The following is a 27734-nucleotide window of genomic DNA, read 5'->3' on the forward strand; positions in this document are numbered from 1 at the left end:
TTACCTCTGGTGCTCCAGTGCTGTGGCAGCAACTGGGACAGGCCTCTGTTGGGGTCCATTGCCCCCACGCTGGGCAACCACAGTCTGGGGCCCAAGTTGGCACCATTGCATGGGGCAGCCATTATTTCCCCTGCAGAATTGCTCTGAAAATAATGCTACATGATCACATGGTGTCACTTCCAGGGACATTCTTCTTGGCCTATTTGGATAGAGCACAGCAGGAACTGTGCACCTAGCTGTTCAAGGTAGTTTTTTTTTAATTTTTAAAGAACTTTACCCTCCCTTCAGAGGGGGAAAAATCATGGGAAGCAATCAGATTGGTTTTTAATTGTAGGTTACAAAGTATCCATCACATGACAATGAAGTTACGTTTCCTCTTTCCCCTCTGATACCACATGCGTTCTTCTTGCCTTCAGTATGCTTGGCAACCCAGTATGCTTTATAGAGTTAGGATTGAGACCAATCTGAATTCTCTATACCATACTTTTCTAGAAGAGTAGACTTGTTCTCCGTGAAATTTTGGCACACTTCCTTAACCCCAAACTCCTTGAAAGTGGGAGGCAAATCAGCAGGTTTGTCATCATTTTCCGCATTTACGAGACATTCTTCTCGATCCAGCAGTTCCCTGTCACAGCAGTCCTTCACTTTAGTAGATATAGTGTCTTGATGGGTACAGATATACTCTATCAAATCTGCCTGTAAGAAAAGAGGCTCAGAAATAACTGCCGTATTTTTCACTCCATAAGACGCACCTATTTTTTAGAGGGGGAATGCAAGAAAAGAAATATTTTTAAAGGTAGCACTGAGCAGAGCCTGTATGCATCCCGGGCTCTGCTCAGCACTCCCTTTCATGAGCTGCGTGGAGCGTGTGTGTGGCGCTTGCAGGATTTTCCCCAGGAGGGAGAAGTCCACAAGAGCCGCACACACGCTCCTCGCGGCTCGTGAAAGGGAGTGCGGCTCTTGGGGGCTTTTCTGGGAGGTGGGGGAAGGGACTGAGGGGCTGCCCTTTGTCCCTTCCCCCACCTCCCACAAAAGCCCTTTAAAGAGTGCATGGCTTTTGAGGGCTTTTCTACAAGGTCGGAGAAGGACAGCCAGTCAGTGAGGGGCTGCCCTTCTCCCTTCTCGGTGAAAAGCCCGCAAGAGCCTTGCGGAGCATGTGTGCGGCTCTTGGGACCTTTTCCTGCCTGCCTCCCACCTGCATTTGCTCCATAAGACGCACACAAATTTCCCCTTACTTTTTAGGAGGGAAAAAGTGTGTCTTATGGAGCAAAAAATACGGTAGTTATTTTAAGTCAGGAGCTTTCAAGCTAACAGACAAAGAGCAGCTTGGTGTGCCTGATCACTGAAATGCTCGCATTAGCAAAATAGGCCAGAGTCCACAGCTTTATACACTCAATTGGAATCCGATTTGCACCTGGTGCCACCTGACCCCAGCTGAGGTAGAAGAAGCAATAGTATTCTTTATTTTTTTTTTAAAATGATATTTATTAAGTTTCACAAAATATAACAAACTTCAAAACAACAGACAACAGACATCAGAAATACAAACGATATATAAAAAAAAACATAGAAACAAAAAAAAAAGAAAAACATACAGAAAATTCAACATAATAGTAAAAGAAGCATTAAAAGACAACTCTGGTTCATTCTAATGGTCTTCAAAACCTTATTTTCCTTGCTTCCTCCCGCCTTCCCTTCTTGTATTCCACTTTAAAAGTTTTTTTCAGCAAGCTCATTCAAATTCGTTTTATCCTTTATCTTTCCCTTTATACACTTCCTTATCCTAATCACTGGATCCCCATCATTTCATTTACACTGCCCTTAGCACTCATAAATTTTACAATGATTTTGTAGATAAACTTTGAACTTCTTCCAGTCTTCTTCCACCAACTCTTCTCCTTGATCTCGGATTCTGCCGGTCATTTCTGCCAGTTCCATATAGTCTATTACTTGTATCTGCCATTCTTCCAAGGTGGGTAGATCCTGTGTCTTCCAGTGTTTTGCGATGAGTATTCTTGCTGCTGCAGTAGCATACATAAAAAAGGTTCTATCCTTCTTTGGCACCAATTGGCCGACCATGCCCAGGAGAAAGGCCTCTGGTTTCTTTAGGAAAGTGTATTTAAATATCTTTTTCATTTCATTATAAATCATCTCCCAGAAAGCCTTAATCCTTGGGCACGTCCACCAAAGGTGAAAAAATGTACCTTCAACCTCTTTACATTTCCAACATTTATTATCGGGCAAATGATAGATTTTTGCAAGCTTGACTGGGGTCATGTACCACCTATACATCATTTTCATAATATTCTCTCTTAAGGCATTACATGCCGTAAATTTCAAACCGGTGGTCCACAACCGTTCCCAGTCAGCAAACATAATGTTATGACCAATATCTTGTGCCCATTTTATCATAGCAGATTTAACCGTTTCATCCTCAGTATTCCATTTCAGCAGCAAGTTATACATTCTCGACAATACCTTAACCCTGGGTTCTAATAATTCTGTTTCCAGCTTCGATTTTTCCACCTGGAAGCCAATTTTCCTGTCCATATTATAGGCCTCTCTTATTTGAAAATAATGTAACCAGTCACGCACCTTATCTTTAAGTTTCTCATAACTCTGCAATTTCCATTTATCTCCCTCCTGCTCCAAAATTTCACAATATTTTGGCCATTTAGATTCCATGTTAAGTTTTTTTAAGGCCTTAGCCTCCATTGGAGAAAGCCACCTTGGGGTTTTATTCTCCAAAAGATCTTTGTATCTGATCCAAACATTAAACAGCGCTTTCCTGACAATATGGTTTTTGAACGACCTTTGTACTTTATCCTTGCCATACCACAAATATGCATGCCATCCAAAAGCATTATCATACCCTTCCAAATCAAGAATGTCTGTGTTCTCAAGAAGTAGCCATTCCTTCAGCCAGCAAAAAGCTGCCGCCTCATAATATAGTTTAAAGTCCGGCAGGGCAAACCCCCCTCTCTCCTTCACGTCAGTAAGAATTTTATATTTAATTCTGGGCTTTTTGCCCTGCCAGACAAATCTAGAAATTTCTTTTTGCCACTTCTTGAAACACTTCTTGAAACAATCCAATAGTATTCTTTAGCCAATTAGAGAACTGTTAAGTGAAGTGAAGCAAGGAGTAGATCAGCAGCTCCATCTTCTGTCAAACAACCAGTGTAGTATAGAAGAAAGCAAGGGAGAGCCCCACCAGGATCCTGTTTGAGACTCATGGTGTTTTCACCAGAGGACACTTTTGTATTCTGTGAGGCCTCCGTTCTCCACAGCTCAAAGTCATTTAACTAAGACTATGCAAAGCCCCCAATTTGCTCCCTGGCCAGAATTCTTCCCATAAGGCTTTGGGCCAATCTGGAGATTATGTCTAGACAATGCCAGCATCCATGTTATTCTTGGTTTGAAGTAAGTTACATTAAAATTAACAAAACTTACAACATCAAGGAAATACTCCAGAGTATCACCCTTGCAGAACACTTCATGGATGTGTACAATGTCACCAGCAATCTTGAGAATGATAGGAAAGTCTGCCTTTGGGAATTTCCGGCTCAGGTCAGCAACTTCCCTGGAAAAGAAAGCAAACAAAATCATAGAATAATAGAGTTGGAAGAGACCACAAGGGCCATGGAGTCTTTTTATTCCCAGCAACACTGGCAGTTTATTCATATTGTGTCCTGTAGTCCACTATATACCTACAGTACCACACTTCTGAACAGCTGCATTCAAGGCTTCATGTTTCTTTCCTTCTATTTCATACAAGCAGATAAAAGCTGCAGAAATTGGCACCGGCTGCTTAATTCAGTGCCCTGATAATCACAGCTTTTTTCTGGAAAGAAAGTTTTTATCACTTATTGGTTAATGTGAGTAGACAATGCCAGGGCCCAAGAACTTTACTCGTGGTCATTTTCAGTGTCATACATGACACATTACACTTTTTTTTTTTTAACCACTAGCAGAAAGCAGACCATACTATGGAAATTTTGGAATAGCTGCCTAATTCTCAATCCAGATCCTGGAATGCCATTGGGGATTGTTATCCTTTAACCAAAGTGTACACATGACCCTATTTATATCACTGGCTACATTTACGTTTGAATGGCTGATTCACAACCTAATAAACCAAATGTTGATGCAAATGTGATAAACAAATAAAGAGAAAACAAAACCTAAGAGGGTTTAAAACATGTGAATTGACTTTGCTGCCTGAAACATCAGAACTATAATTCTTTACATCCCCAGGCACCTTTCAGTAGCACACCACAATCCAAATTCCTGTGGGGAATGTTAAATATAGGGGTTTTGTTTTTTGTTTTGCTCTTTTCTGATCCAGTATTTCTGTGGTTCTTTGTGGGGGAAGCAACATGCTTTCAGTGTGCCTTAAATGAATGGGGTGGATGTGACCAGATGCCTCTGCTCTCTTCTTATAGCACCTCATGGTTTTAATTGCAAAGGCTTACAGTACCTGGCAATATGTTTTGTGTGTGTTAAATAAAATGCATTTTGCTTTTCCCCAATGCTACAATTCTATGAGCATCTCACCACCCAGGTAGGCCTTCCAAGAAACTGCTGTGTAAAAGAGATGCTGAGCAGGGAGATATATCTAAATCAGCCTCATTTGGGAAATTGTTTCTGATACCTGAAAAAGTTTCATTTGTGCTCAACGGTTCCTGTAATTCTCAAGAATACTTGATCATCCATGTAGCTAATGTCACACCACCATCCCCCCAAAAGAGAAAGCACCCAGACTCACTGAAACCTCAGGGATCTTTTCCCAAACTCTTTCAGGATGGAACAGGTGTGTTTCTGCAATCCGATGGCATAATTCTTTTGCTCTCTTACAGCCGGCAACTGTCAGAGAAAATAACATATACAAAGCAATGAAAATTAATTCATTGCAAGGAGCAACTTGGAGAAAAAGCAAAACAAAGGGTTTCTGATAGTGGCCCAACCAATACCCGGCAACCAAATCTACAGCTGGTTTACAGCTAATTGAACTGAATTCATTCTCCTTGATCTATATCTCCTGATGAATCCAAGCTTTCAGAATACTGACTTCTGCTCTGATAAACATATCCAGTAAAGTATCGGAAAGAATTGTGGGAGGAATTGCACTTCAGTGAGAAAGCACCTGCCTTATACAGTGGTGTCTCGCAAGACGAAATTAATCCGTTCCGCGAGTCTCTTCGTCTAGCGTTTTTTTCGTCTTGCGAAGCATGGCTATTAGCGGCTTAGCGGCTTTAAGAAAAAGGAAAAAAACTCGCAAGAACTCGCAAGACATTTCGTCTTGCGAAGGAAGCCCATAGGAAAATTTGTCTTGCGGAATGACTCAAAAGACGGAAAACTCTTTCGTCTAGCGAGTTTTTCGTCTTGCGAGGCATTCGTCTTGCAGGGCACCACTGTACTGTATTTCCAGGCTCATTGTTTGCCATTTCTAAATAAACAGAACAGAGGAAGGGAAAGACTCCTAATTGAAACCTGGAAAAGTAACTGTCAAAATAGGTAGTATTTGGTTTGATCAGGAGTGGGTAAATGTTTTGAGGCAAGGGCCACCTTCCCTTCTGGGCAACTATTGGCTCCCTGTATGCCAATTGTGGGTGGGTCTAGAGGCCAATGTGGGTGGAACAATGAATGTGAGTTTTTCTTGTGTACAGTAGGCTACTTTCTCTCTCTCTCTGTGTGTGTGTGTGTGCATGCGTGCATGCGCCCGCGCGCACCTCCCTTTGTATTCTCCATCTTGGCAAGCAAGAGGCATTATTGGAATTCAAGGACACATTTCAGCCAGTGTGAAACAGGGCCAGTAGGGTGGTGGTGGTTGGGGAGTGTTTGTACCATGGGGAGAATCCTGAGGGCAAGACGGAGAAGCTTGGAGGGTCACAGTCAGCTTCAGGGACTGAAGGTTCCCACCCTGGACCAGTGAGAAGATGTAAAACAGCTCCCTATCAATCTAGCAGAAATACCAGACCCACCAAGTGTCCCTATTTTCCAGGGACAGTCCTGGATTTACAGAAGCCATTCTGATTTCTGATCTGATCCCAGAATGTTCCACTCTTCCTTAAGACGTCCCTATTTTCATCAAAGAAATGTTGGAGGGTGTGATAGGACATCCCTATTTTCATCAGAGATGTTGGAGGGCATGGAGTTATACGACCCCTGAGCCAATGAGATAAGTAACGATACAACCATTAGAAAACATCTGAAGGCCGCACTGTATAGTTTTATTATGTTTTTATATGTGTTGGAAGCCGCCCAGAGTAACTGGGGCACCCCAGTCAGATAAGCAGGGTATAAAAAATAAAAGTGTTATTATTATTATTATTAGTAGTAGTATTGAATAGGATGTCTCTATTTTCATCAGAGAAATGTTAGAGGGTATGAAATACATTATGTAAGTGTCTTTAAATAAAATATTGAGGTGTTATGTGGGCTAAAAGGAAATACCTTTTCTCTGAAGCAGGCATCCTTGTCAGTTTCCAGACAGCAAGTTTGCAGTACCTTTTCAAACCCTTTAACTGTCTTATAGAGTACGGCAACATTTGCAAAAGGATGTCTTCTGGAAAGCTCATAGTAGTAACTGGGTCAAAAAGGAAACTTTCTTTAATCTGGACTGCAATTACTCTTAAAAAAGGAAAAAAAGTTGAGGTGCCAAGATCCTTTATAATTAAAGCTGTTGTTAAGGAGAGGGAGGACAATTATTAAACCTATGTTACTGAAAAGAATGACAAGGCAAAAAGATTCCAGTTGCCACACAGGATACTCAGGCACTCAGTTAGGCCACTTAACCATTGGCCTCAAGGTAAGAAATTTGACAGCATACAGTATATATAGGTAGCATTACATGTCATTTCCTCTAATTGCAAACCCAAACACTGTGTCCAGATAGCTATGGTCTCAAAATGGGGCCAGTGAGAAGGAAGAGAGAGGCACCAACATGATTGGTAGGACCCCATGGCTTACACAGGTCCAAAAAGAAGGAACTCCCTCTCCACCCTCCACCTCCCCCCCAAAACCATGCAAGCAATGCCTTCCTATTCAAACACAGAAAACAGCCCAATGAGGATTGAGTATGCTCAGCAGTAACATAATGTTGAGTGTTGGAGGTGGGGGAAGAAATGAGTGGATCAACAAATCCTGGTAGAGGACATGGGGGGCTGGATTGAACCCTGAAGTATTTTATTGCAGGTCCAACCTACCGGTAATTTTTAACATCTTGCATGAAATAGGTGAGAGTATTTGCAAGCGTCTGATTTGTAGGAGAAAGTCATATGTTACACATTATTTTCATTCTTCCCCCAAAGCAGAACCAGTTCAGCAAAATGACTACATCAACTCAATTGACTTACTTGGCCAGAAATTCAGCTCTTGTATCTTGGTATACTTTGCATACGCTCTCTCCATCTGGCATTACAAAAGGAGGAATGAATCCAGAAGTTTCATTTTTATGAGTTAGAAAGCAGTCATTTCGTTCGGGATCAACTTTGCCACAACACTCAGTAAATCCATATTTCTCTGCAAGACCTTCTTCATGACAAATTTCATCCAGAAAAACAGTACGCTGAAGGAGAGATGCAAAATGTTTTCATTTATTAGACATACACTCGCCTGTTTATTTGTTGCAGTTATATCTAATATCACATGTTTTAGGGGACATCTGTATAGTTGTCTTAAATTGTAAGCCATTGTTAAGTGCATCTAGGCAGCTGTTTATATGATCAAGTTTACATTTTATAAGAGATTTAAAGAAGGACAATTTCCAGATAGTTTTATGGAAAAGTCAAGTTTAGTTTATAAACCACCATAGTACAACATTTCATGCATAGTACCTAATACAACTTGTTTCACATGTTTGTTCACATATTACACTGAACCCGGGTACAAGTTCCTCTGCACATGTATAATTGTGGGAAAGAGTGTGTAACTCAACTACTATGCTCATAGTTAGAAAAGGCAGTCACTGAAAATTACATGTGATAAATTGTACTAGCTCAACTATTTCTCTACACAGATACGCATGTTACACATGTGTGAACACCTCTGGGTAAAAGAGTGTACATTTGTTGATTTGTTCAGTTAGGGACCTGCATCCACACTGTGGTGTGTCCTGCAAATCAAGTTGTCATTAAAGGTGAGTCCTCTTTATCCCAGGCAGGAGAGAGAACCAATGGGGAATTAATTACTATTTCTCCACAGCTACATGTTATGGAAGGCACTGCCCTGCATCAAAAATTTTGTAATTAAGTGTGGCAGTTGTCAGGAGAGAGCTTAGCTCAGCAGTGGGCCATATTACCATCAATGTGCACATTTGCTACCAATATGCCTTGCCAAGTGCACATTGTTAAGAACAAGCACCTTATGACAACAGGGCATACTAGGCAGACTTTTGTCTGATCCAATATGCCTAGCTCTGTGCTTTTAAACCAGGAATGTCCCCTATTTATGACTGTTGCATGCATCTCTACATAAACTAGTTTCTTTATAAGTAGAATGTTTTCTGTCTAAAGTTCCCGGTTTGGTCATTTAATTTCATAATCAATCAGAAGAGCATCCATGATGGTCCAGGGCTCCAGACTATGCAATTTACCAATATTTCAAATCATAACCTTCAAATTTAGGTCCCAAGGCTTACCAAAGGCTTTTCACAATCTGGGGTTGCTTGATCATCACTAGAACATTTCTTGGCGAGCTGTACAAGATTGTCATTCAGTTTAGCCACCTCATCGTATGAAGCTCTCTGCAGATTCTGAGACGACAAGCCGATGATGCTGGGAAAACACATTTATTTATTTATTTATTTATTTATTTATTTATTTATAGGTAGATAGGAATATTTATTTACCACTGTATCATAAAAATATATATCACAGCAGTTTACAGTATAAAACCAGCCTCCAGTTCTGGTCTGCCTTAATGGAGGCAGCTCCCATGAAATTAGGAGATTGTTGCTGAAGGAAAAACAAGGATGATTGAGGATAATCTTCCCAGTTCCTCTCAGGGACAGGGGGGAATGGGAGGCTTCCGGAGGCGGCGCGAACGACAATGGCGGTCCTTCTCGCGCAGTGAGAAGGAAGCTCTTCAGAATTGAGTCGTCCGCTACGGCAAAGCGGAGACCCGTGCTGGAAAACCCCAGGCAGCAAGAGCCTGGGGACGTGGGACTCGGCGGGTGCCGAAAGCGACCCTGGAAACGTTGAAGAGACCCCGTAAGGAGCCTCGGATCGTGGAGGGGGTCGCGGCGCTGTGAGTCGATCGCTACTCTGAAAAGTGAAGCCGCGCAGCTGCTGTCGGTGAGCGCTGACCTTTTTTCCTTGAATTACTGGGAACTGAAAAGCAACAACCCGTGAGTAAGAAGGGACTTTTTACGTTTGGAGCTTAAATTTATGGAAATTCGGCTGAAAGCGGAGAGATGTCAAAAGGAAGTCCGTCTCCCGCTGCTACTTAAACTTCAAAGCAAAAAGAGCTGGAGGCGTGGAGCCATTGAAGAGGCTTTTAAAACTATTTGATTTGAGCATTTTCTGAGGCTGTTTTTGGGTAAAGCAAAGATCTAACTTATTTATTGGACTTATCTTTTTAAGTGAACTGTGTCAATCTTCTGTTTTGGGAATTACAAACTTTAACTGAGAAGCCCAGGCAATAGGGCTGCCTGAACAGTAGAACTGTCAGTCTGCAGATTTGGCTATTGTGTATTTGGATTTGCAACAATCTGAGCTTACTTGGATTTGCTACTTTGGACTTGTTACTTTGAAATACCAGTTGGCACTTGTCAGAAACAATGTTATGTTATTAACACCAACTCTGCTAAACATTAGTGAATGAAGGTCTGTGGACATTAAATTGGATTTTATTGATTTTATCTGATTGGACCTCTTCCCTCAAAACATTCTAAGCTCCCTCTAGAGGATTTTTGGATTTACAGCAGTGACACTACTTTACTTTCTCTTTCCTTTCCTCCTATTTGACTGTTTACTCTTGGGCTGCTATATTCTCATGGGAACAACTCAGCTTGACCTTGACTCCTAGATAAAATTGGAATGAGTGGCACAAGAAAAAGAGGAGCAAGAACTAGACAAACAACTTTAACCTCAGCCTTACAGGCACGTAGATCATCTGTACCTACTCTGCGGGGGAAGAAGAAATTGTGTCTACTCTGCCGTTGGCAGGGGAAGAAGAAACTGAGCAGGAAGATATGGCCTCAGGAGCAACTGCTTCAATTCTAGAGAAAATTTATGAAAAATTGGAGTCTCTGAACAAAAAAGTAGAATCTCTGGACAAGAAAGCAGATGAACAAACAGCTAAAATTGACCAAAACACAGCCAGTTTAAATAAAATAACTGGACAGGTGGCACAGAATGTACAAGCAATTGGGCAGCTAACTGAGGCCACTGTAGAGAATCGCAAATTGGCTGAGGCTACTAGCCAAAAGGTTGAAAGTTTAGAACAAGAGGTAAAACCATTCTATAAACAAGTTGGAGAGCAACAGATGTATCTGTCTATGATAGAATTGCGGAATCGGGAAAATAATTTAAGGTTAAGGTCAATACCAGAAGTTGAAGAAGGAAACTTAGCTGAGTTCCTGACCAAAGAATTTTCCAAGTTCTGGCCTATCCAGGAAGAAAAGGACTTTAAAATTGTATCGGCTTTTAGACTTGGAAAATTTGCAAAGAAAGACAAGCCCAGAGACTGTTTGATAACTTTGAGATCGAAGGAGGAAAGGGACAAGATATTGGGTCAACACTATGAAAAGTCACTGGACATTTTGGGTAGAAGAGCTGAAATTTACAAGGACATCCCGAAACAACTGCTGGATCTTAGATCCGCCTATCTTGAATTGGTCAGATTGTTAAGGAGCAACTCAATCATCTTCAGGTGGGAATTTCCTCAGGGATTGTCCTTTACCTTCAGAGGGAAGAAAGTCAAAATTAAAACAATTGAAGACAGAGATAAATTCTTGACTGCCTACAGAGAGGACCTTCAGAAAGGAATTGAAACACCTTTGGGGCCTGGAGCATCCCCTGCACCTCTATCCCTGGAACTTGAAGACCCAGAGAAAAAGATACCACCCTTAGAGAAATAACAGAATTATTTAGGATGTCTCTGCAGCTGTTGAGTTGGAATATTAATGGGTGCAATTCCCCAGAAAAAAGGAGAAAGTTATTTCATATATTGAAAAAAGAACAATTGGACATTATTTGCTTGCAAGAAACACATGTGACTAGGCTACACAGAAAAGGAACATTATTGATATTTTGGAACTTTTACAAACAAATATCAATACAAAAGCAGTGTTAATTTTCATCGACACGGAGAAGGCCTTTGATAATATTTCTTGGAAATTCATGAAGGGAAATTTGGAAGGGATGGGAGTGGGACAGGGTTTTGGAAATGGGATAGATGCAATTTATTCTGAACAGAAGGCCAAACTGATAGTAAACAATGTGATTACAGAAGAGTTCAAAATTGAAAAAGGAACACGACAGGGCTGTCCTATTTCCCCATTGTTATTTATTTCGGTCCTGGAGGTGCTCTTGAATATGATCAGAGGGGACCGGCTGGTTAAAGGGATTGAGGTCGGAGAGAAACAATATAAACTTAAAGCGTTTGCAGATGACCTAGTTTTGACCTTACAGGAGCCAGAATCTAGTACGAAAAAAGTATTACAATTGATTCAAGAGTTTGGTCGGGTAGCAGGATTTAAATTAAACAAGCAGAAAACTAAAGTGTTGGGAAAAAATTTGACAATTACAGAGTCAGAACGGTTTCAGAAAGAGACAGAGTTAAATGTGGTTAAAAAAGTAAAATACCTAGGGGTGAACATAACAGCAAAAAATCTGAGTCTATTTAAAGATAATTATAAGAAATGTTGGGTTGAAATTAAGAGAGACTTAGAAACTTGGACAAGATTGAAACTTTCCTTGTTAGGCCGAATTGCTGCTGTAAAGATGAATGTATTGCCAAAAATGCTGTTTTTATTTCAAACATTACAGATTGTCGACAAAACAGAGTGTTTTCGGAAGTGGCAGAGAGATATTTCCAAATTTGTCTGGCAGGGCAAAAAGCCCAGAATTAAGTTTAAGATATTAACTGATGCGAAAGAAAGAGGGGGCTTTGCCCTGCCGGACTTAAGGTTGTATTATGAATCAGCAGCTTTCTGCTGGTTAAAAGATTGGCTGCTTCTTGAGAATACTGATGTATTAGATTTGGAAGGTTTTGACAATGCGTTTGGTTGGCATGCATATTTATGGTATGACAAGGTTAAGATTAACAGGAATTTCAAGAACCATATTGTCAGAAAAGCATTGTTTAATGTCTGGACAAAATATAAAGACTTGTTGGAAAATAAAACTCCAAGGTGGCTCTCACCATTGGAAGCTAAGGCCCGAAAAAGACTCAATATGGAGGCCAAATGGCCGAAGTATTGGGAAATATTAGAAAAAGATGGAGACAACTGGAAATTGCAGAGTCAGGAGAAAATGAAAGACAAAGTGCGAGATTGGTTAAATTATGCTCAGATTAAAGAAGTTTTTAAGTTTGATAAAAAATTAGGATTCCAGGTGGAAAAATCGAAGTTAGAAACGGAACTGTTAGAGCCTAAGACTAAGGTACTCTCAAGAATGTATAACTTGCTGTTAAAATGGAACACACAAGATGAAACGGTTAAATCGGCTATGATAAAGTGGGCACAGGACATTGGGCATAATATTATGTTTGAGGACTGGGAAAAATTGTGGACTACTGGGCTGAATTTCACTGCATGTAATGCTCTGAAAGAAAATATAATGAAAATGATATATAGATGGTACATGACCCCAGTCAAACTTGCAAAAATATACCACTTGTCTGATAATAAGTGTTGGAAATGTAAGGAAAATGAAGGAACGTTTTTTCACCTTTGGTGGACATGCCCTAAAGTGAAGGCTTTCTGGGAAATGATATATAATGAGCTGAAAAAGGTATTTAAGTATACCTTTCTTAAGAAACCAGAGGCCTTCCTTTTGGGTACTGTCGGCCAAGGGGTATTAAAGAAGGATCGAACATTTTTTATGTACGCAACAACAGCAGCAAGGATACTCGTTGCCAAGCATTGGAAAACCCAAGATCTACCCACACTGGAGGAATGGCAGATGCAACTGATGGACTATATGGAACTGGCCGAGATGACGGGCAGAATCCAAGACCTGGGAGAGGAGACGGTGGAAGAAGATTGGAGAAAATTTAAGGTATATTTGCAAAAGTATTGTAAATTGTATGAATGTTAAGCAGGATGTTTGATCATAAACAATTGGGCACCACGGAAATAGATGAAGTGAATTATGAAGATAAGTTAAATTTATGAAAAAACCAAAATTTTAGATAACTATTGGGTTAATTTTAATGCGCCAAAGAGGAAATAAATACATCTAAAATTTAAGACATAATATTATAAAAATTGATGTTAAGGTGGGGATAAGGTGATAAATTGCTGGTTTAATTTTTATAAACTTGGAACGCAGGAGCGGGAGATGTGAGGAAGTCCAAAGAGGATTAGAAAATATGCTATGACACATGATGTTTTTGTATGTTTTATTTTGTTTGTTATATTCCAAAAATCCTTAATAAAATTTTTTATAAAAAAAAGAAAAAAAAGGGGGGGAATGGGCTTCACTCGCAGATCATCTCAATACTTGGCTCTTGCTCTGGCATGGAATGTGGGAGGCAGGGAGGCGCTGAGTGCAAAAGCACTTTGCCTGCTGATAACTATCCTACTCCACCATTAAGAAGCAGAGGCTTAATTTGAACTAAAGTACAGGAACATGCTGGAAGAGATGAGATCATAAAATTTGGAACAGAACCAGCTGCAAAGTCATTGAGGTTTGAACTTGAGAGAAGACTTCATTCAGTGCAAAAGACGGTGTGGGGGGAGGGGAGCCTACAATTTCTTGAAATAAAGTTGTATCTCTACATTTATGATTCGGCAGCCCTCTCTTGAATATTAGTTCAATTTATATATGTGCAAGTGAGGAGGGATGAAACTGGATTATAGATATGGACTATAACATTAAAGAGAACTGTGTATGTAAAAAAAGGGAAAAGGGAGGGAAGCTCTATTTTGCAGAAGGGTTACGATGGAAACTTAGAGCTGAGTCTTCACCATCCTTTATTATCTATGGTGTGAACTGAACAATGCTAAAAGGACATGGAATTTAATTTAATTGGAAGTATAAATGCTCATTTATCTTCAGTTGAACGAAAGGATGAAAGAAATCTGCGAGCTTGCCAAGGTTCATTACTGAGTCATCTGCAGTTTGACAGACTACTCTTCTTCCCAGGCTGAGAGGGTGAAAATGGTGAAAACAGGTTATTTATTGGGCCAGAGTGATTTTTGCAGCTGTTGTTAAAGTTGCAAAACAACAAAGCACAGGATGGAGCAATGGAGAAATTTCTGAAACAACAATGGGATATTAGCTCTGCCCAAGGCATGATGGAGAACAGCAATATCCAGGAAAAGATAGACATATCATTTTACAAGGTCAGGAAGAAACACTACGGACAAAATAATTGCCACACACAGGAAGAACAAGAATATAATTTGAGTGCCTCACTTGTAGTTCATTTAATGTGTCAACACAAATAGAAGTTATTAATATTGCAGCTCTTGTATAAGGGATTATTATTTCAACTGGAATGTAATTAAAATTAATAAGATTTTGGAACACAGAAATAAAGAAATAATCAAACTATCAAATCTAGCATGTGGGGGGCCACCTAAATTATATAATTCAGTATTTGAATGATTAGTATTAATAATTGTATAATAATTTGGTATTGTTATAATGAGGCAATGATTGGACTATAATTGAAATATATATGTACACACACACACACACACACACACAAAACCAAACAATAAAGTAAAAAAAGATAAAAACAAGTTAAAAGCAAATGGGAATTAAAACAAACATGAAGAGACCATTGTTGAGAATGTACTTTTAATCAGCAACGAACCATATGCTAGTGCCATCTGGGTGGACATGCAGGGGGTGAGGGTGGAGGGGAGGGGCATGGAGGGAGCCCGCTGTGACTGTGCCCAGGACCACAGCCCCTACAACCCCCCATGCTACGTCACAGTCTCCCTCAACAACACCCTCCTGATTTTACATAATTCTACATATACGTGTCGAGTCCGGGAATGTGACACCCATGTAAGTGGGGCGGGGGGGGGATGCCTGTATTAATCCTTTAATAGCCTTTGTATTTATTACTCCTTTTTGTTTTTGCATGTGAAGACTGGAGGTCATATCAAGGAAAACCATCTGAAAAGACTTACATGCCTGGAAACTGACCCTCTGCTATTTTAATGAAATGTCTGAAGGTGTCATGGTGTCCTGTAAAGAATACAAAAATCAATTTTTCAATTGAGACATCTCACACCATTGGCAGTTTACCATACAGTGGTACCTCAGTTTTCGAGCATCTCGGAAGCCAAACGATTCAGAAGCCGAATGCTGAAAACCCAGAAGTAATTGTTTCAGTTTCCAAACGTGCCTCGGAAGTCAAACGGCTTTTGAGGTGCGTTTCTCAATTTTTTCAATGGATTTTGCCGACTGCCCATTGATCCTTGGTTTTCAAACGTTTCGTAAGTCAAATGGTCTTCCGGAACAGATTACGTTTGAAAACCAAGGTTCCGCTGTGTAAGGTCAATACCACACTATGGCGTGGAAGAGGGTGGTCAGAGGGAGAAGGTATTTTATATTTGTTTTGAATCCTCATAATAGTGAATGGAGAAAAATGTGCTTCAGTTTTCAGAAAACAGATCAGATCTGAATCCAGAGGCAAATTTCAGAAGAAGGTGGATGTTTCCTGGAATGAAATATCCATATACAAACTTAATCATGAGGCTGGTGCATATCCTTATTATATATACAGAAGTGTTTCTTACGTAACAGTCCTATACATATGGATATCAATTCATATGATAACAGCCAACATATCCACAAAAGATTGCAAATATTGCAACATGCCCCCAGAATGCTTCCTCTTTGCCGTGTCCAAAGTTACTAACTTAGTTTGGAGAGGAACTGACTGTGGAACTCTCTGCTGCTTTACAGACAAGGAGCTAAAAAGGTACCAGGTGGAGACACCCTTAAAGGCCTTTTAGCCTTAATGACTTTATTATGTATTATTAAACACCATATTTATTGTGCACTTTATAAAGAATCAATGATACTTTTAAACTGATAAATGTTAAAATCAAAAGGATTTAATAATAATAATAATAAAAATAAATAAATAAATAAATAAATGAGTCTTGCACAGGAAAACCTCACAATGGACTGAGCCCCTAGTCTTTGTTTAAAATAGCATAATGAAGCCAGCAATAATCTGACCATTCCTAATAGCTAGCTAGCTAGCTAGAAAGATAGATAGATATAGAACTATGCATATATTATACATAAGCACAAAATTAATAAGTTTAAAAAACAAACATATCACAAACACTCACAACATACCTACATCCCGGTACCTTCTGGGCAGCTGTTTAGACTCAGCCGAGCTTATCAAAAAAAGACAAGAAATTAATGTGACCCACTTCATAGTTTCAAATTATTGAGGGGCTGGGATGTGGAAAGCAGCAAATGGGTAGATGAGCTTTTTATACTTTTGCGCATGCATGTTGGGTTACTGTCACATTCCCAATTAGAATCTCAGAAATACTCCTGCTAATAATTATCAGACTGCCAGGAGGTAATGCAAACTTTGTTTGTTACCCAATAACTCTTAGGTCAACTTTTCCCCCCCATCAATATTCTGTACAAAGGTGAATTGAATTGATGTGAGTGGGCCTGGTCAATTTAAAGAGCTTAAGTTCAATGGTATCGTGTGTGACATTTGTTCTCAAGGCTGCTGAAGAGTAAATATTTGCCCTTTCAGAACAGGGGCTGAAAATCCAGACTGGAATCTTATTCATTAATCTATGAAAGTCAGAAAAGAAATGTCTAGTGGAGCTAGAGATTTTCAGACCAGCTGTCTTCTGATGACAGAAATCCTACTATTTTTATTTTGTTCCCATCCCACACTGATGTTTTACTGTGTTTTATATTATGTTGGAAGTCACCCAGAGTGGCTGGGGCAACCCAGTTAAATGGGCGGGGCAGAATTTCATTAGAACTTTCTTTTTTCTGGCTCTCACTTTCCATCAAATTATTATTGCAATGATGCATTGAAGGGTCTTGATTACATTAGAGGGGAAAATGAAAGCGCTTTGGGCTAATCACGTAATGAAGAAACAGTGAACCCTGTATTGTTATTTTAGACAACATCTGAATGTGTCTCAACAGACACTGCTTTAGATTGATATGCATTCTTCCTTCCTTGTTGAGGAGGCCCTTCCTGGCCATTGGCAGGAATTTACTACAGAAATTTCTTTTATATTCAGCTAAAGTCAGCCATGATTCCTGCAGCACTGAGCAAATATAATATAATCCAACTTCCTGTTTACATAGAAATGAACAAATCCGCCAATTTCAGTTTCTCTCTCTGTCTTTCGCCACTTGATTACATTCAGCTCCTAAGGTGTGAGAATCACACGTGGCACTCCTGCTAAATAGCTAGCTGGGCATCTGCTTCTTCACACCTCTGCTCTGAGGCACACCTCCAACTGCTGAGACAAGCAGTTGGAGCATCTGCACACCCTGCCTCCTCCAGCACATTTAAACCCTCTCTTCTAATGTGGTATGTGGAAGTAACCAGAAACTCCCCCTGTGTACATTCCCACCTGCTCCTCTTGTTTTAAACCCCTCCTTATCCTTGGAGGCAGGGAGAGGAGCTGAGGAGATTCGAACAACCCAACTTAGTGTCTTCCACCTCTGTATTTTCCTGTCTCTGCCTGCCTAGCCTTTTCCTCTTCTCCCTGCCTCACAAGTGGCACAGAACCCCACAAATCACTGGTCCCTCCCCCTGGATAGTTCTGCTGTGCCTCTGCCTCCTCTACCCACCCTTTGGACTCTTACCTGTCCCTCCTTTCCCAATGAGCGGCAGCTTGAAATTGTGCAAGCCTTGAAATGCTGGTTCTAAGTATCTGAGAAATGCATTTTCTAACATGGATCTTCTTCCTGCTGTCCATGGGGTGGTGATGGGGAGACTAGCATATGTTTTTGGCCTCCCTGTAGGGTCCCTCAGACTTTCAAATTCCTTGGCTAGTTTCTATAGGGATAGGTGAAGCTGAAGAAGCAGCCTTTTCATTAACACAATATATCAATCTTTCCTGGTTGAACACTTTATCTAGCCACGTATTTTACAATTCATAAAGGAAGGATAGCAAAGATTGATAACAAAGTCGACAGCAATGAGTGGATTTAGTAAGAGGTGCAGGCAATGATCAAGTATAGAATTTGATGGAATGTGTCCTCAGTTTAAAAAAGGAGATTCCTTCTTGCCTTTCCTGGTTAAAAAAGATATTCCCTTTTCTGGAATGGTTTACCAATTCTACAGCAAAAATTGGACTTGGTGGGTAGTTTGTAGCTCCTTTGCCAGAATCTTTGCAACTTTGTGAATCCAGAAAAACCACTTTTCATGGGTCTATCTCTTTCAACTCACATGAGTCTAAAAACAACTACACCCACTCAAAGATGCACAGATCTTGCTGGTGAAAATCTGCTTTATTAGGCCAATATGGACCCACATCTGCAAAGGCATGCATATAATCAAGCTGAAAAATATAGTTCTGACTTACCATGGATCTGACACAATGCAGCAGAACAAACAGAAAACAGTGTGAGAAAGTAAGTACAAAATAAGCAAATTGACAAAAATGTTTCCACTCTTTAATATAGAGCACAGGAAAACAAATATAGAAATTGTTGTTAGTTAGAAAGTGTGTTCTTCAAAGGATTACATTTGGCATGCAAATAGTGATTTATATATAATAAATGTTTATAAATTATTTTTAGTTTTTTTGATGGAAATATAAAGGTAATCCATGTTTTGGCCATTAGAAATTGGGGAAGAATTGGTAGAAGAGATTTGCATTCAACTTCCATAATGCTGTTTTCAATTCCTTATTCCTAATGCTATAGATTAATGGGTTCATAACTGGTGGAAACATGCAATAGAACATAGAAGCAACAAGATCCAAAAGCTCTGTGTTACTTGATGATAGTGACACAGAGCTTTGCTTCAGATAAACAAATGAACCACTAACAAAATATAAAGATATTACAATAAGATGTGGCAAGCAAGTTGAGAAGGCTTTTTCTTTTCCCTGGGCAGAAGGAATTTTTAGAACTGCACTGAAGATTTTAACGTATGAATAAACTATTACAGCAAGGTAGATAAAGGCCAGAGAGTCACCAACACAAATAATCCAAAATACGATGAGATATGAGTCAGAGCAAGCAATTTTGAATAACTATGGAATTTCACAGAAAAACTGACTGATGTCATTAGAACAGAACTCAATTGTGAATGTACTGCCAGTATATACTGTGGAATAGATAAGCCCAGTAATCCATGCACTGATTGCCATTTTGACACATGCTTTTCTGTTCATCACAGAAGGTATTGGAATGCCAGATTGGCTAGAAAGAAGTACATGGGTTTGTGAAGCTGAGGACTGAAAATTATGACTGTGATGTTGATGAGGTTTTCAGTGACAGCAATCAGATAAAGGATCAAGAATGTAATGAAATGAAATGTCTTCAGTTCCTGAGTATCAGAGAATCCATGCAGAAGGAATTCCACTACTCTAGATGACTGGTTGAACATTGTGTGGCTATGTAGTACCTGCAAAGAGATGGCACAACCATTTTAGAGAGGAGGAGGAGGAGGAGAATGTTTTGACGCATGTTCCCCAATGTGATCAAGTAGGTTGATGTAATGGTTCTAAGGGGGTTGCTCGTGCGTAAGTTGCCGCCACTCCTGGCTAGGTTGCCTGGTTGAACCCTTTCTCTCTGGACAGCCTTGCACTCGTGGCTGTCTCAGTCGCTAGCAGAATCCGTCAGTGGGCGTTTCTTAAACTTCTTCCAGCAAAGAAGTTCTTTGACGCCAAGTCTCCTCCTACTCTCCCTGCGCGGAAGTGCTCTCCCCACTGGTCTCCGGTGAAGAGTCCTGGAACCTTGTCTCCGATTCCCCCCTCTGCCCCCCTTCACCCTTGGTGTTACGCTGATTTCCTTCCCCAGCAGATGGGCTGCCTCTCTCTCTGCTGGGACCCTCTCCGGCATCGCTCTGGAGCCTTCCCTCCGCCTCTGGCTCCGATGGCAGTTCCCTGACATCCACCTACCCCCACAGGACCCCCTCCACCCCCGGCCTGACCTTCTGATCCAACTTCATCCCTTTCCTCAGCCGACAATGCGGGGAATCCCCTGAAGGAGCTGTCACCATCCTCTGAGGATTCAAAACCCGCTTCCCACCCACTCCGATCTCTTCCCGCGGGGTGGGCCTCCCAGTCTGATTCCTCTCCCTCAGACTCCTCCCCTCTCTCCTCTTTGGAGGCAGGAAAACCCACAAAGTCCTCTTTGTCGTCCCTGGTTCCAAATTCTTCCTCCCAGAATCTCGCTAGTGGTTTTGGTTTATCTGGGAACAGGCTGTGGAATTCTTCCACCAGATACCCCTCATTGATTGCCTCAGCGGGGACCCACGTGTTTTCTGACCTGGGTTCTTCCTCCCAAGCTACCAAGTACTCCACCTGGCGACCTCGCCACCTTGAATCGAGTATTTCCGTGGCTTGGTTGTGGTGTTCCCTCTCCTCTACCTGCGGGTGGGTGGTGACCCCTCCCTCCCGCCCTGGAAATTCCCGCCCCTCCCTGTACGGTGAGAGTAGGGACCTATGGAACACCGGATGTATCTTCATGCTGTCAGGTAACTTGAGCTTGAATGCCACGGGATTCACCTGCTGTGTTACCTCAAAAGGTCCCAGCTGCCTTGGCTGCAACTTCTTGCACCCTCCCTTCAGGGGTAACCCTTCGGTTGACAACCACACCCGGTCTCCCACCCGTATGGCCTCCCCTCCCGACGGTGCTTGTCTGCCTGCCTCTTGTAAACTTCCTTGTCCCGCTCCAAGTTCATCTTGAGTTGCTGGTGCAAAGCCTTCATTTCTTCCACAAACTGCTCTGCCGCAGGGACACCCCATCCTTCCTCCCCTCTCCCCGGGAAGGCTCTGGAGTGACACCCATAATTGGCCATGAATGGGGTCATTCCCGTGGACACATGTTCAGCGTTATTGTATGCAAATTCAGCCAGCGCTAATTTCTCTACCCAATCGTTCTGTCTCTCGCTGACGTAGCAGCGTAAGTATTGCTGGAGTATACTATTCGCTCTTTCTGCTTGCCCATTGGTTTCTGGGTGTCTCGCCGTCGAGAAGCCCACCTCTACCTGCAACAAGCTCATGAGCTTCCTCCAGAACCGGGAAGTAAATTGTTTCCCACGATCTGAGATGACCCTTGAGGGAGCCCCATGCAGCCTGAAGATGTGATCCACAAACAACCTGGCTGTCTCCTCTGCCGTCACCGCATGTGAGCAAGCTATGAAATGGCACATCTTTGTCATCAGATTGACTACTACCATGACTGCTGTCTCCCCCTTTGACTTGGGCAAATCTGTCATAAAATCAATAGATACCACCTCCCAGGGTCTTCCTGGCGTGGGTAAGGGTTCCAGTAACCCTGCGGGGGCAGCCCTCTCCCCCTTTGCCCTCTGGCAGCGGTCACACCCCCGTACATATTCCCGTACATCTTCCCTCACCCTTGGCCACCAGAACTGCCTGTAACAAGCAGCATGGTTTTGTGCTGTCCAAAGTGCCCCGCTGTTGGGTTGTCGTGGAGTTGTTTGAGTACCTTTCCCCTCAAAGTCTCCCCCGGTACATACAGCGCCCCCTTATAGTACAGTAGCCCTTCTTTTTCCTCAAACCCTCCATTGTCTTCCCTTCTATCCCGGAGTTCTCTGATTTTCTCTTGAGCGAACGCGTTGCCTCTGGTAAGCCCTGCCAGTTCTCGTTTCCCAACCAACGCTCCCCCACACACCCATTTGTCCTCGGGAAACACGTGTCGGATCTCCGGCGGTCCCTCTCCCTCCATGTACTCCGGCTTCCTGGAGAGAGCATCCGCTCTTACGTTTTCCTCTCCCGGCACGTATCGTATCTCGAAGGAAAACTTAGAGAACTCCTGAGCCCATCGAATCTGTCTCTGGTTGAGTACTCGCACGGTCCACCAGTATTCCAAGTTCTTGTGGTCAGTACAGACCTGGATCTTGTGCTGCACTCCTATCAACAGATGTCTCCATTGCCGAAAAGCTGCATAGATTGCCAGCAGTTCGCGGTCATACACGGTATAGTTTTGCTCCGACTTGCTCAGCTTCCTCAAGAAAAAGGCACACGGTCTCCAGCGCTGCTTGGCCCCCGGCTACAAAAGGTCCGCCCCAACGGCTCGGTCGGACACGTCCGTCTCCAGTCTCATGGGCTTCTCCAGATCCACGTGCAGGAGCTGCTCCTCCGAAGTAAACACCTTCTTCAGTCTTTCAAAGGATTGCTGGGCACTTTTGGTCCACGTGAACTTCTTTTTGCTACTCAGACAATCTGTGATGGGTGCGGTCAGGTGAGCAAAGTTCTTTATGAACTTCCTGTAGAAGTTGCTGAACCCCAAGAACCTCTGCACATCCTTCCGGGTTTTGGGGGCCTTCCATTCCCGCACTGCCTTCACCTTGCTTGGGTCCATAGCTAGGCCCTTGTCTGACAACTTGTACCCCAGAAACTCGACCTCTCTGGCGTGAAATTGGCATTTTTCCAGCTTGACCCACAACTGGTGCTTCTGCAGTCTCTGTAGTACTTCTCTGACGTGTTGCTCCTCATTGTCTGAATAGATTAAGACATCATCCATAAAGGCTATGCAATTCTTGTACAGCAGGGACCCCAACATGTGGTGCATGAATGCTTGAAAACAGGCGGAGCCCGATTGTAATCCAAATGGCATAACTAAATACTCAAAGGCCCCTAGGGGGGTGAACATGGTAGTTTTCCATTCGTCCCCCTCCCTTATCCTAATCAAATTGTATGCTCCCCTGAGGTGCAGTTTGGTAAAAAATTTCCCCTTCTTCACCCGTGTTAAAATGTTGTCAATCCTGGGCATTGGGAAGGTTACGGGTTCTGACACCAGGTTTAAGGCCCGGTAATCTACGACTAATCTGGGCTGATTAGCCTCCTTTTTGTCCACAAAGAACACCGGACTACCCCCCCCACCGCCTTGGATTCCCTTATGAACCCCCTCTTCAGGTTCTTGTCAATAAATTGCCTCAACTCCTGCATCTCCCAGTCGGACATAGCATACATAGCATACTGGCAGCTGAGCCCTTGGGAGTAAGTTGATTTAGCAGTCAAAGGGCCTATGGGGGGTAGTCTATCTGCCTCCTTCTTGCTGAAGACTTCCTTCAGGTCAGCATATTGTGGTGGCACCTCCCCTTTTCATTCCACGGCTAGCCCAGCCACCCTGGCCACTGTCATCCTTGGGTTCTCCCCTCCTAGAGAGTGTTCCAAGCAGTACGCTGACCCAAAGGTGACTGACCGCTGATGCCATGACACTACTGGGTCATGCAGCGCCAGCCAGCTCATTCCCAATATTATTGGGGGTCCTGCCAGTGTGACCACATGAAAGGCGATGGTCTCTGTGTGCCTGGAAACCCTCATGCACATTGGCAGGGTCTGGTGGGTCACTTCCCCCCCAGAAGTTCCCTGCCATCTATGGCGGTCACTTGCAAGGGAAAATCAAGGGGTAGTAGGTGGAACTGGTACTCCAGAGCAAAGTCTCTACTGAATAAATTACATGAGCTGCCCGAATCCAGCAGCCCCTTAACTTTGACGGGGTGCCCATTTGGGAGTTCTAGCACCACTTCTATGGCTATAGCTGCTTTGGGGGGGTCAGGTTGGGGCACTTCTATTGGTTGCTGGCCTGGCTGCTGCCCCCTCTGGTTGGCAGCCAGGCGTTGTCGTTTCCCTGCGCCTGCTCTTCCTCCCCCTTCTCCTCACAGCCGGCAGCCCCCACCATCCCTTGCCAGGCCTTTCTTTGAGGGCAGACCTTAGCAAAATGTCCTGGTCGCTGGCAGAGGAAACACTTCTTGGTAGTTTTCCAATCCTTCCCCTCCCTTTTGCGACCTTCACTGGAGTTTGAAACCTCGTGCATGCGCACACCATCAATTTCCATTGGCTCCCCCACCTGGGAAGGCTGTCTCGGTATCTCAGGAATGCGGTAGTCATGGCAACGTTCCCCTCTCCCTTCGCGTTTCTCCTGAGCCCGTGTTTCCTGCCGTACTCCAATAGCAAACACAGCCTTGGTCAGTTGATCCATAGACCGTGGGCGAGGTGCGTGGGACAGCTCATCCTTCACCGTTGGGGACAACTCCTCCTCAAACAACATTTGAATCGGTTCAGAGTCCAGATCCCACCCGAGCCAGTGGATTAACATCGCAAATTGTGACCAGTAGTCTCTGACGGACTAGCTCCCCTGCCTGCACCCCATCAGTTCCCACCGAGTCACACTTTGCTCCACTTGACTGGAATACATGGCATTCATCGCCTGGAAGACTTTCTTAAGGTCCTTCAAGGCATCATTTTGTGTCACCATTAGGGGCCTGATCCATTCACGCGCCCCATCCTGCAGATGCCCCACAATGTATGCCACCCTCTCCCCGTCATCCGCAAATTCATCATGTTGCAGTTCCAAAGCGTACTCTATTTCTGTTTGGAAAGCATTGTAGTCCTGGGGCTTCCCACCAAACTTGTGAACCAGCCCTGGTACCTTCCTTGTGATGGGGGTGGGTTTGACCTGTGCATCTTGAGCCCGTCTTTCGTCCAGCCGTGCCGTCAGGATAGCTACATGCTGCTCCAAGTCTCTATTCCTCTGTGCCAGACTTGGCATCGCAGCTGGTTCCTCTGGCTCTCCGGCTGCCCCTGTTCGGCTCATTGTGCTATTTCTCAGGCGCTCCGCACAAGCAACGTCAGGGACTGACGGATTGCTGTAATGGTTCTAAGGGGGTTGCTCGTGCATAAGTTGCCGCCACTCCTGGCTAGGTTGCCTGGTTGAACCCTTTCTCTCTGGACAGCCTTGCAACCCCCCCAAAAAAACTAGGTGCATCCTATGGGGCGGTGCGCCCTATGGGGCGAAAATACGGTAGATCCAGGAAACTTTGTGCTAAGCACCTTTCAATTTGCTGGGGATGAGAGATCTAAAAGCGAATTACAGTACTGGAGTATCATTGCTTCAACAACTGTGGCCAAGCTATCCCAGTGCAAGCAGCTATTATGATACCAGCCAAAACTGGAAAAAGGCATTTGAATCATCCCACAGCAACTATGAACAAGGAAGGGGTAGTAGCAGACTTTGGGGGCAATCCCTGTATGTCTTTTCCCATGTGAGGTTTCCAGTATGCATAAACAAAGAGGGACAGACTGACTCATTCTCTTCAATGTCCTAGTGGAATAAGGAAGTGCTGAAAATAATATTCTCTTTATTGAATGAAATGGTACCATTCTTGGTGACCTTGTGACTTTTCTGCACATCTAAACTTTGCAGACTTTGGACTAGAGAATCCATAAATATGTTTCACTTGGAATAAAACTTGCCACCAGGTCACCAGCAAACAGACTGTTGGGATACTGCCAGGGAGACAGAGTCCATCATGACCCCATGACGTCTCCGTTGCGATCCATCGACCTCCCGTAGACACGCAGTATCATTCAATTAGCGACATGAGTTCCAGGAATAGCTTGCTACATTCCAGAGCTGATGCATGCTCTATCAGCAGAATTCGCACAGCGAAAGATGCACGCAGGAGAGCATTATTTACAGCTCTATTCAGCGTTGGTCAGAACAAAGAAAACATGACTGCCTGCTTCAATGTCTCAGGCACACAGAGAGAAATGAAAGCAAAGACACAACAGAAACATCCTGTGAACAGGAAATACGCAGGCTGTGACACAAACATCCTGCTCCCTTTTAAGGTGGAATGGAAATATCCTAACAAAGTATACCATGAGATTGACTTACCAAGCTGTTTACAGGTAGATCCTGGGTAATTTCATGCATGTTTACATGTTTCTTTTTCGTGCCTGATTGTGGAGTACCAGATGATATAAATTCAAGCAATAATCACAATGTCACATGGGGTTTCTCTCTTTCTTGTTCCTTTGCCATTGACAGTCTTGGGTTTGCCACTGAATAATGTGAAAAAATGCCTTCGAAGTAACTGCTTTTCAGAATCATCCCTACAACAAGAGTGTTTGTTATGTCTATAAGGTAAAGGTAAAGGTAAAGGTACCCCTGCCCGTACGGGCCAGTCTTGACAGACTCTGGGGTTGTGCGCCCATCTCACTTAAGAGGCCAGGGGCCAGCGCTGTCCGGAGACACTTCCGGGTCACGTGGCCAGCGTGACATCGCTGCTCTGGCGAGCCAGAGCCGCACACGGAAACGCCGTTTACCTTCCCGCTGGTAAGCGGTCCCTATTTATCTACTTGCACCCGGAGGTGCTTTCGAACTGCTAGGTTGGCAGGCGCTGGGACCGAGCAGCGGGAGCGCACCCCGCCGCAGGGATTCGAACCGCCGACCTTTCGATCGGCAAGCCCTAGGCGCTGAGGCTTTAACCCACAGCGCCACCTGCGTCCCTTGTTATGTCTATAGAGACTATTAAAAGAGGAAATTTGGCTCATATGAAATAAAAACACCTGTTTTTTCTTTCATTGACACCCCTCATCCAACAAATTTGGGAAGCCTTTGAAGTAATCCAAAATCCTGACAATCTTGTTCATAGTGAAGCAAATGTGTGATGGATGCAATAGACCAGGCATGGCCAAACTTGGCCCTCCAGATGATTTGGGACCACAACTCCCACCATTCCTAGCTAACAGGACCAGTGGTCAGGGATGACGGGAATTGTAGTCCCAAAATATCTGGAGGGCCAAGTTTGGCCATGCCTGCATAGACCCTACAAGCCTTGGTTCCATTTCAGAACTGTGAATTAATAACATATCTTAATATCTCAACATCTGAGTTCCCTCTATCTTGTTCCTTTCCCCCCTTATGTGTCTTAAGATCCCAGGTGCCCTTCCCAGCATGTACATCCATGCCAAGAAAAGGAGTCATTTTGCAGAATATTCTCCTGCTAGGACCAAGATGGAGAAAATAAGAAAACTGAGTCAGAAAGCAGAGATTCTGGGCTGTTATCCTTTCCCTTACTAAAGGGAGAAGATGGTTTTCTTGAATGCTTCCACACGTATAAAATTACTATATGTTTAGAAAATGTTCAAACCAGGAAAAAATGGTTTTGCAGGGCCTTCATCCTCAAGTGCTAGCTGTATCCATGGAGGAGGGGTTTTTGTGTGTTACAAGAACATTGTCCCTGAAATCTTATTCCATACAATCCAGTCCTGCCCTTTCAATCTATAGCCTGACATGAGGCAATGAGTAGAACTGAGTAGAACTGACCTGCTGCCAGGGGCTGGTAGCACTCCAAAGAGTGTGGGGTAGAGGCAGGGGCCAGGCCAGATACCCAGGAGAGGTGATTTTGGGGGTTTGACACCACCTGCAAGGCAGGAGCCAGGAGAGGACGGAGAGTCGGGGCAGCCTGAGATGGAGGAAAGTGTGCTAGATGTAGCAGAAGAAGAGGCTGTTGAGCCAACAGATGGGTCAGTAGACTCCCCACCTTCCCCCCATTCTGCTGTCTCCTAGAACCAGGAAGGTCTTGAAGCAGCGACTTCCATGCAAGAGAAATATCAG

General features: G+C 43.2%; 2 protein-coding genes and 1 long non-coding RNA gene across 3 annotated transcripts in view; all 3 read right to left on the bottom strand.

Annotated features, from left to right (window-relative positions):
- LOC307200549 (olfactory receptor 5AP2-like) overlaps nt 1-27734 on the bottom strand; it is a gene marked incomplete at both ends in the record, with an annotated part of 240442 nt that overhangs the window by 130529 nt on the left and 82179 nt on the right. The window lies entirely within an intron of this gene.
- Nucleotides 1-27734, bottom strand: part of LOC307200402 (uncharacterized protein) — a 51423-nt gene that overhangs the window by 7890 nt on the left and 15799 nt on the right. Inside the window, exons 15-22 of the mRNA XM_079948943.1 lie at nt 16494-16589; nt 15311-15368; nt 8639-8774; nt 7356-7567; nt 6454-6586; nt 4766-4863; nt 3451-3580; nt 485-696 (exon numbers count right to left, since the gene is read on the bottom strand). Coding sequence (XP_079805069.1) covers nt 485-696; nt 3451-3580; nt 4766-4863; nt 6454-6586; nt 7356-7567; nt 8639-8774; nt 15311-15368; nt 16494-16589 — 1075 coding nt within the window. The remainder of the gene's footprint in view (nt 1-484; nt 697-3450; nt 3581-4765; nt 4864-6453; nt 6587-7355; nt 7568-8638; nt 8775-15310; nt 15369-16493; nt 16590-27734) is intronic.
- Nucleotides 18244-26080, bottom strand: LOC307200236. Its single transcript, XR_013832349.1, has 2 exons — nt 26010-26080; nt 18244-19764 (listed from the first exon to the last, which is right to left on the bottom strand). It is a non-coding gene; the product is annotated as an uncharacterized lncRNA (long non-coding RNA).

This window comes from Podarcis cretensis (genome assembly GCF_951804945.1).
Source record: "Podarcis cretensis genome assembly, chromosome: 13".
Taxonomy (NCBI): domain Eukaryota; kingdom Metazoa; phylum Chordata; class Lepidosauria; order Squamata; family Lacertidae; genus Podarcis; species Podarcis cretensis.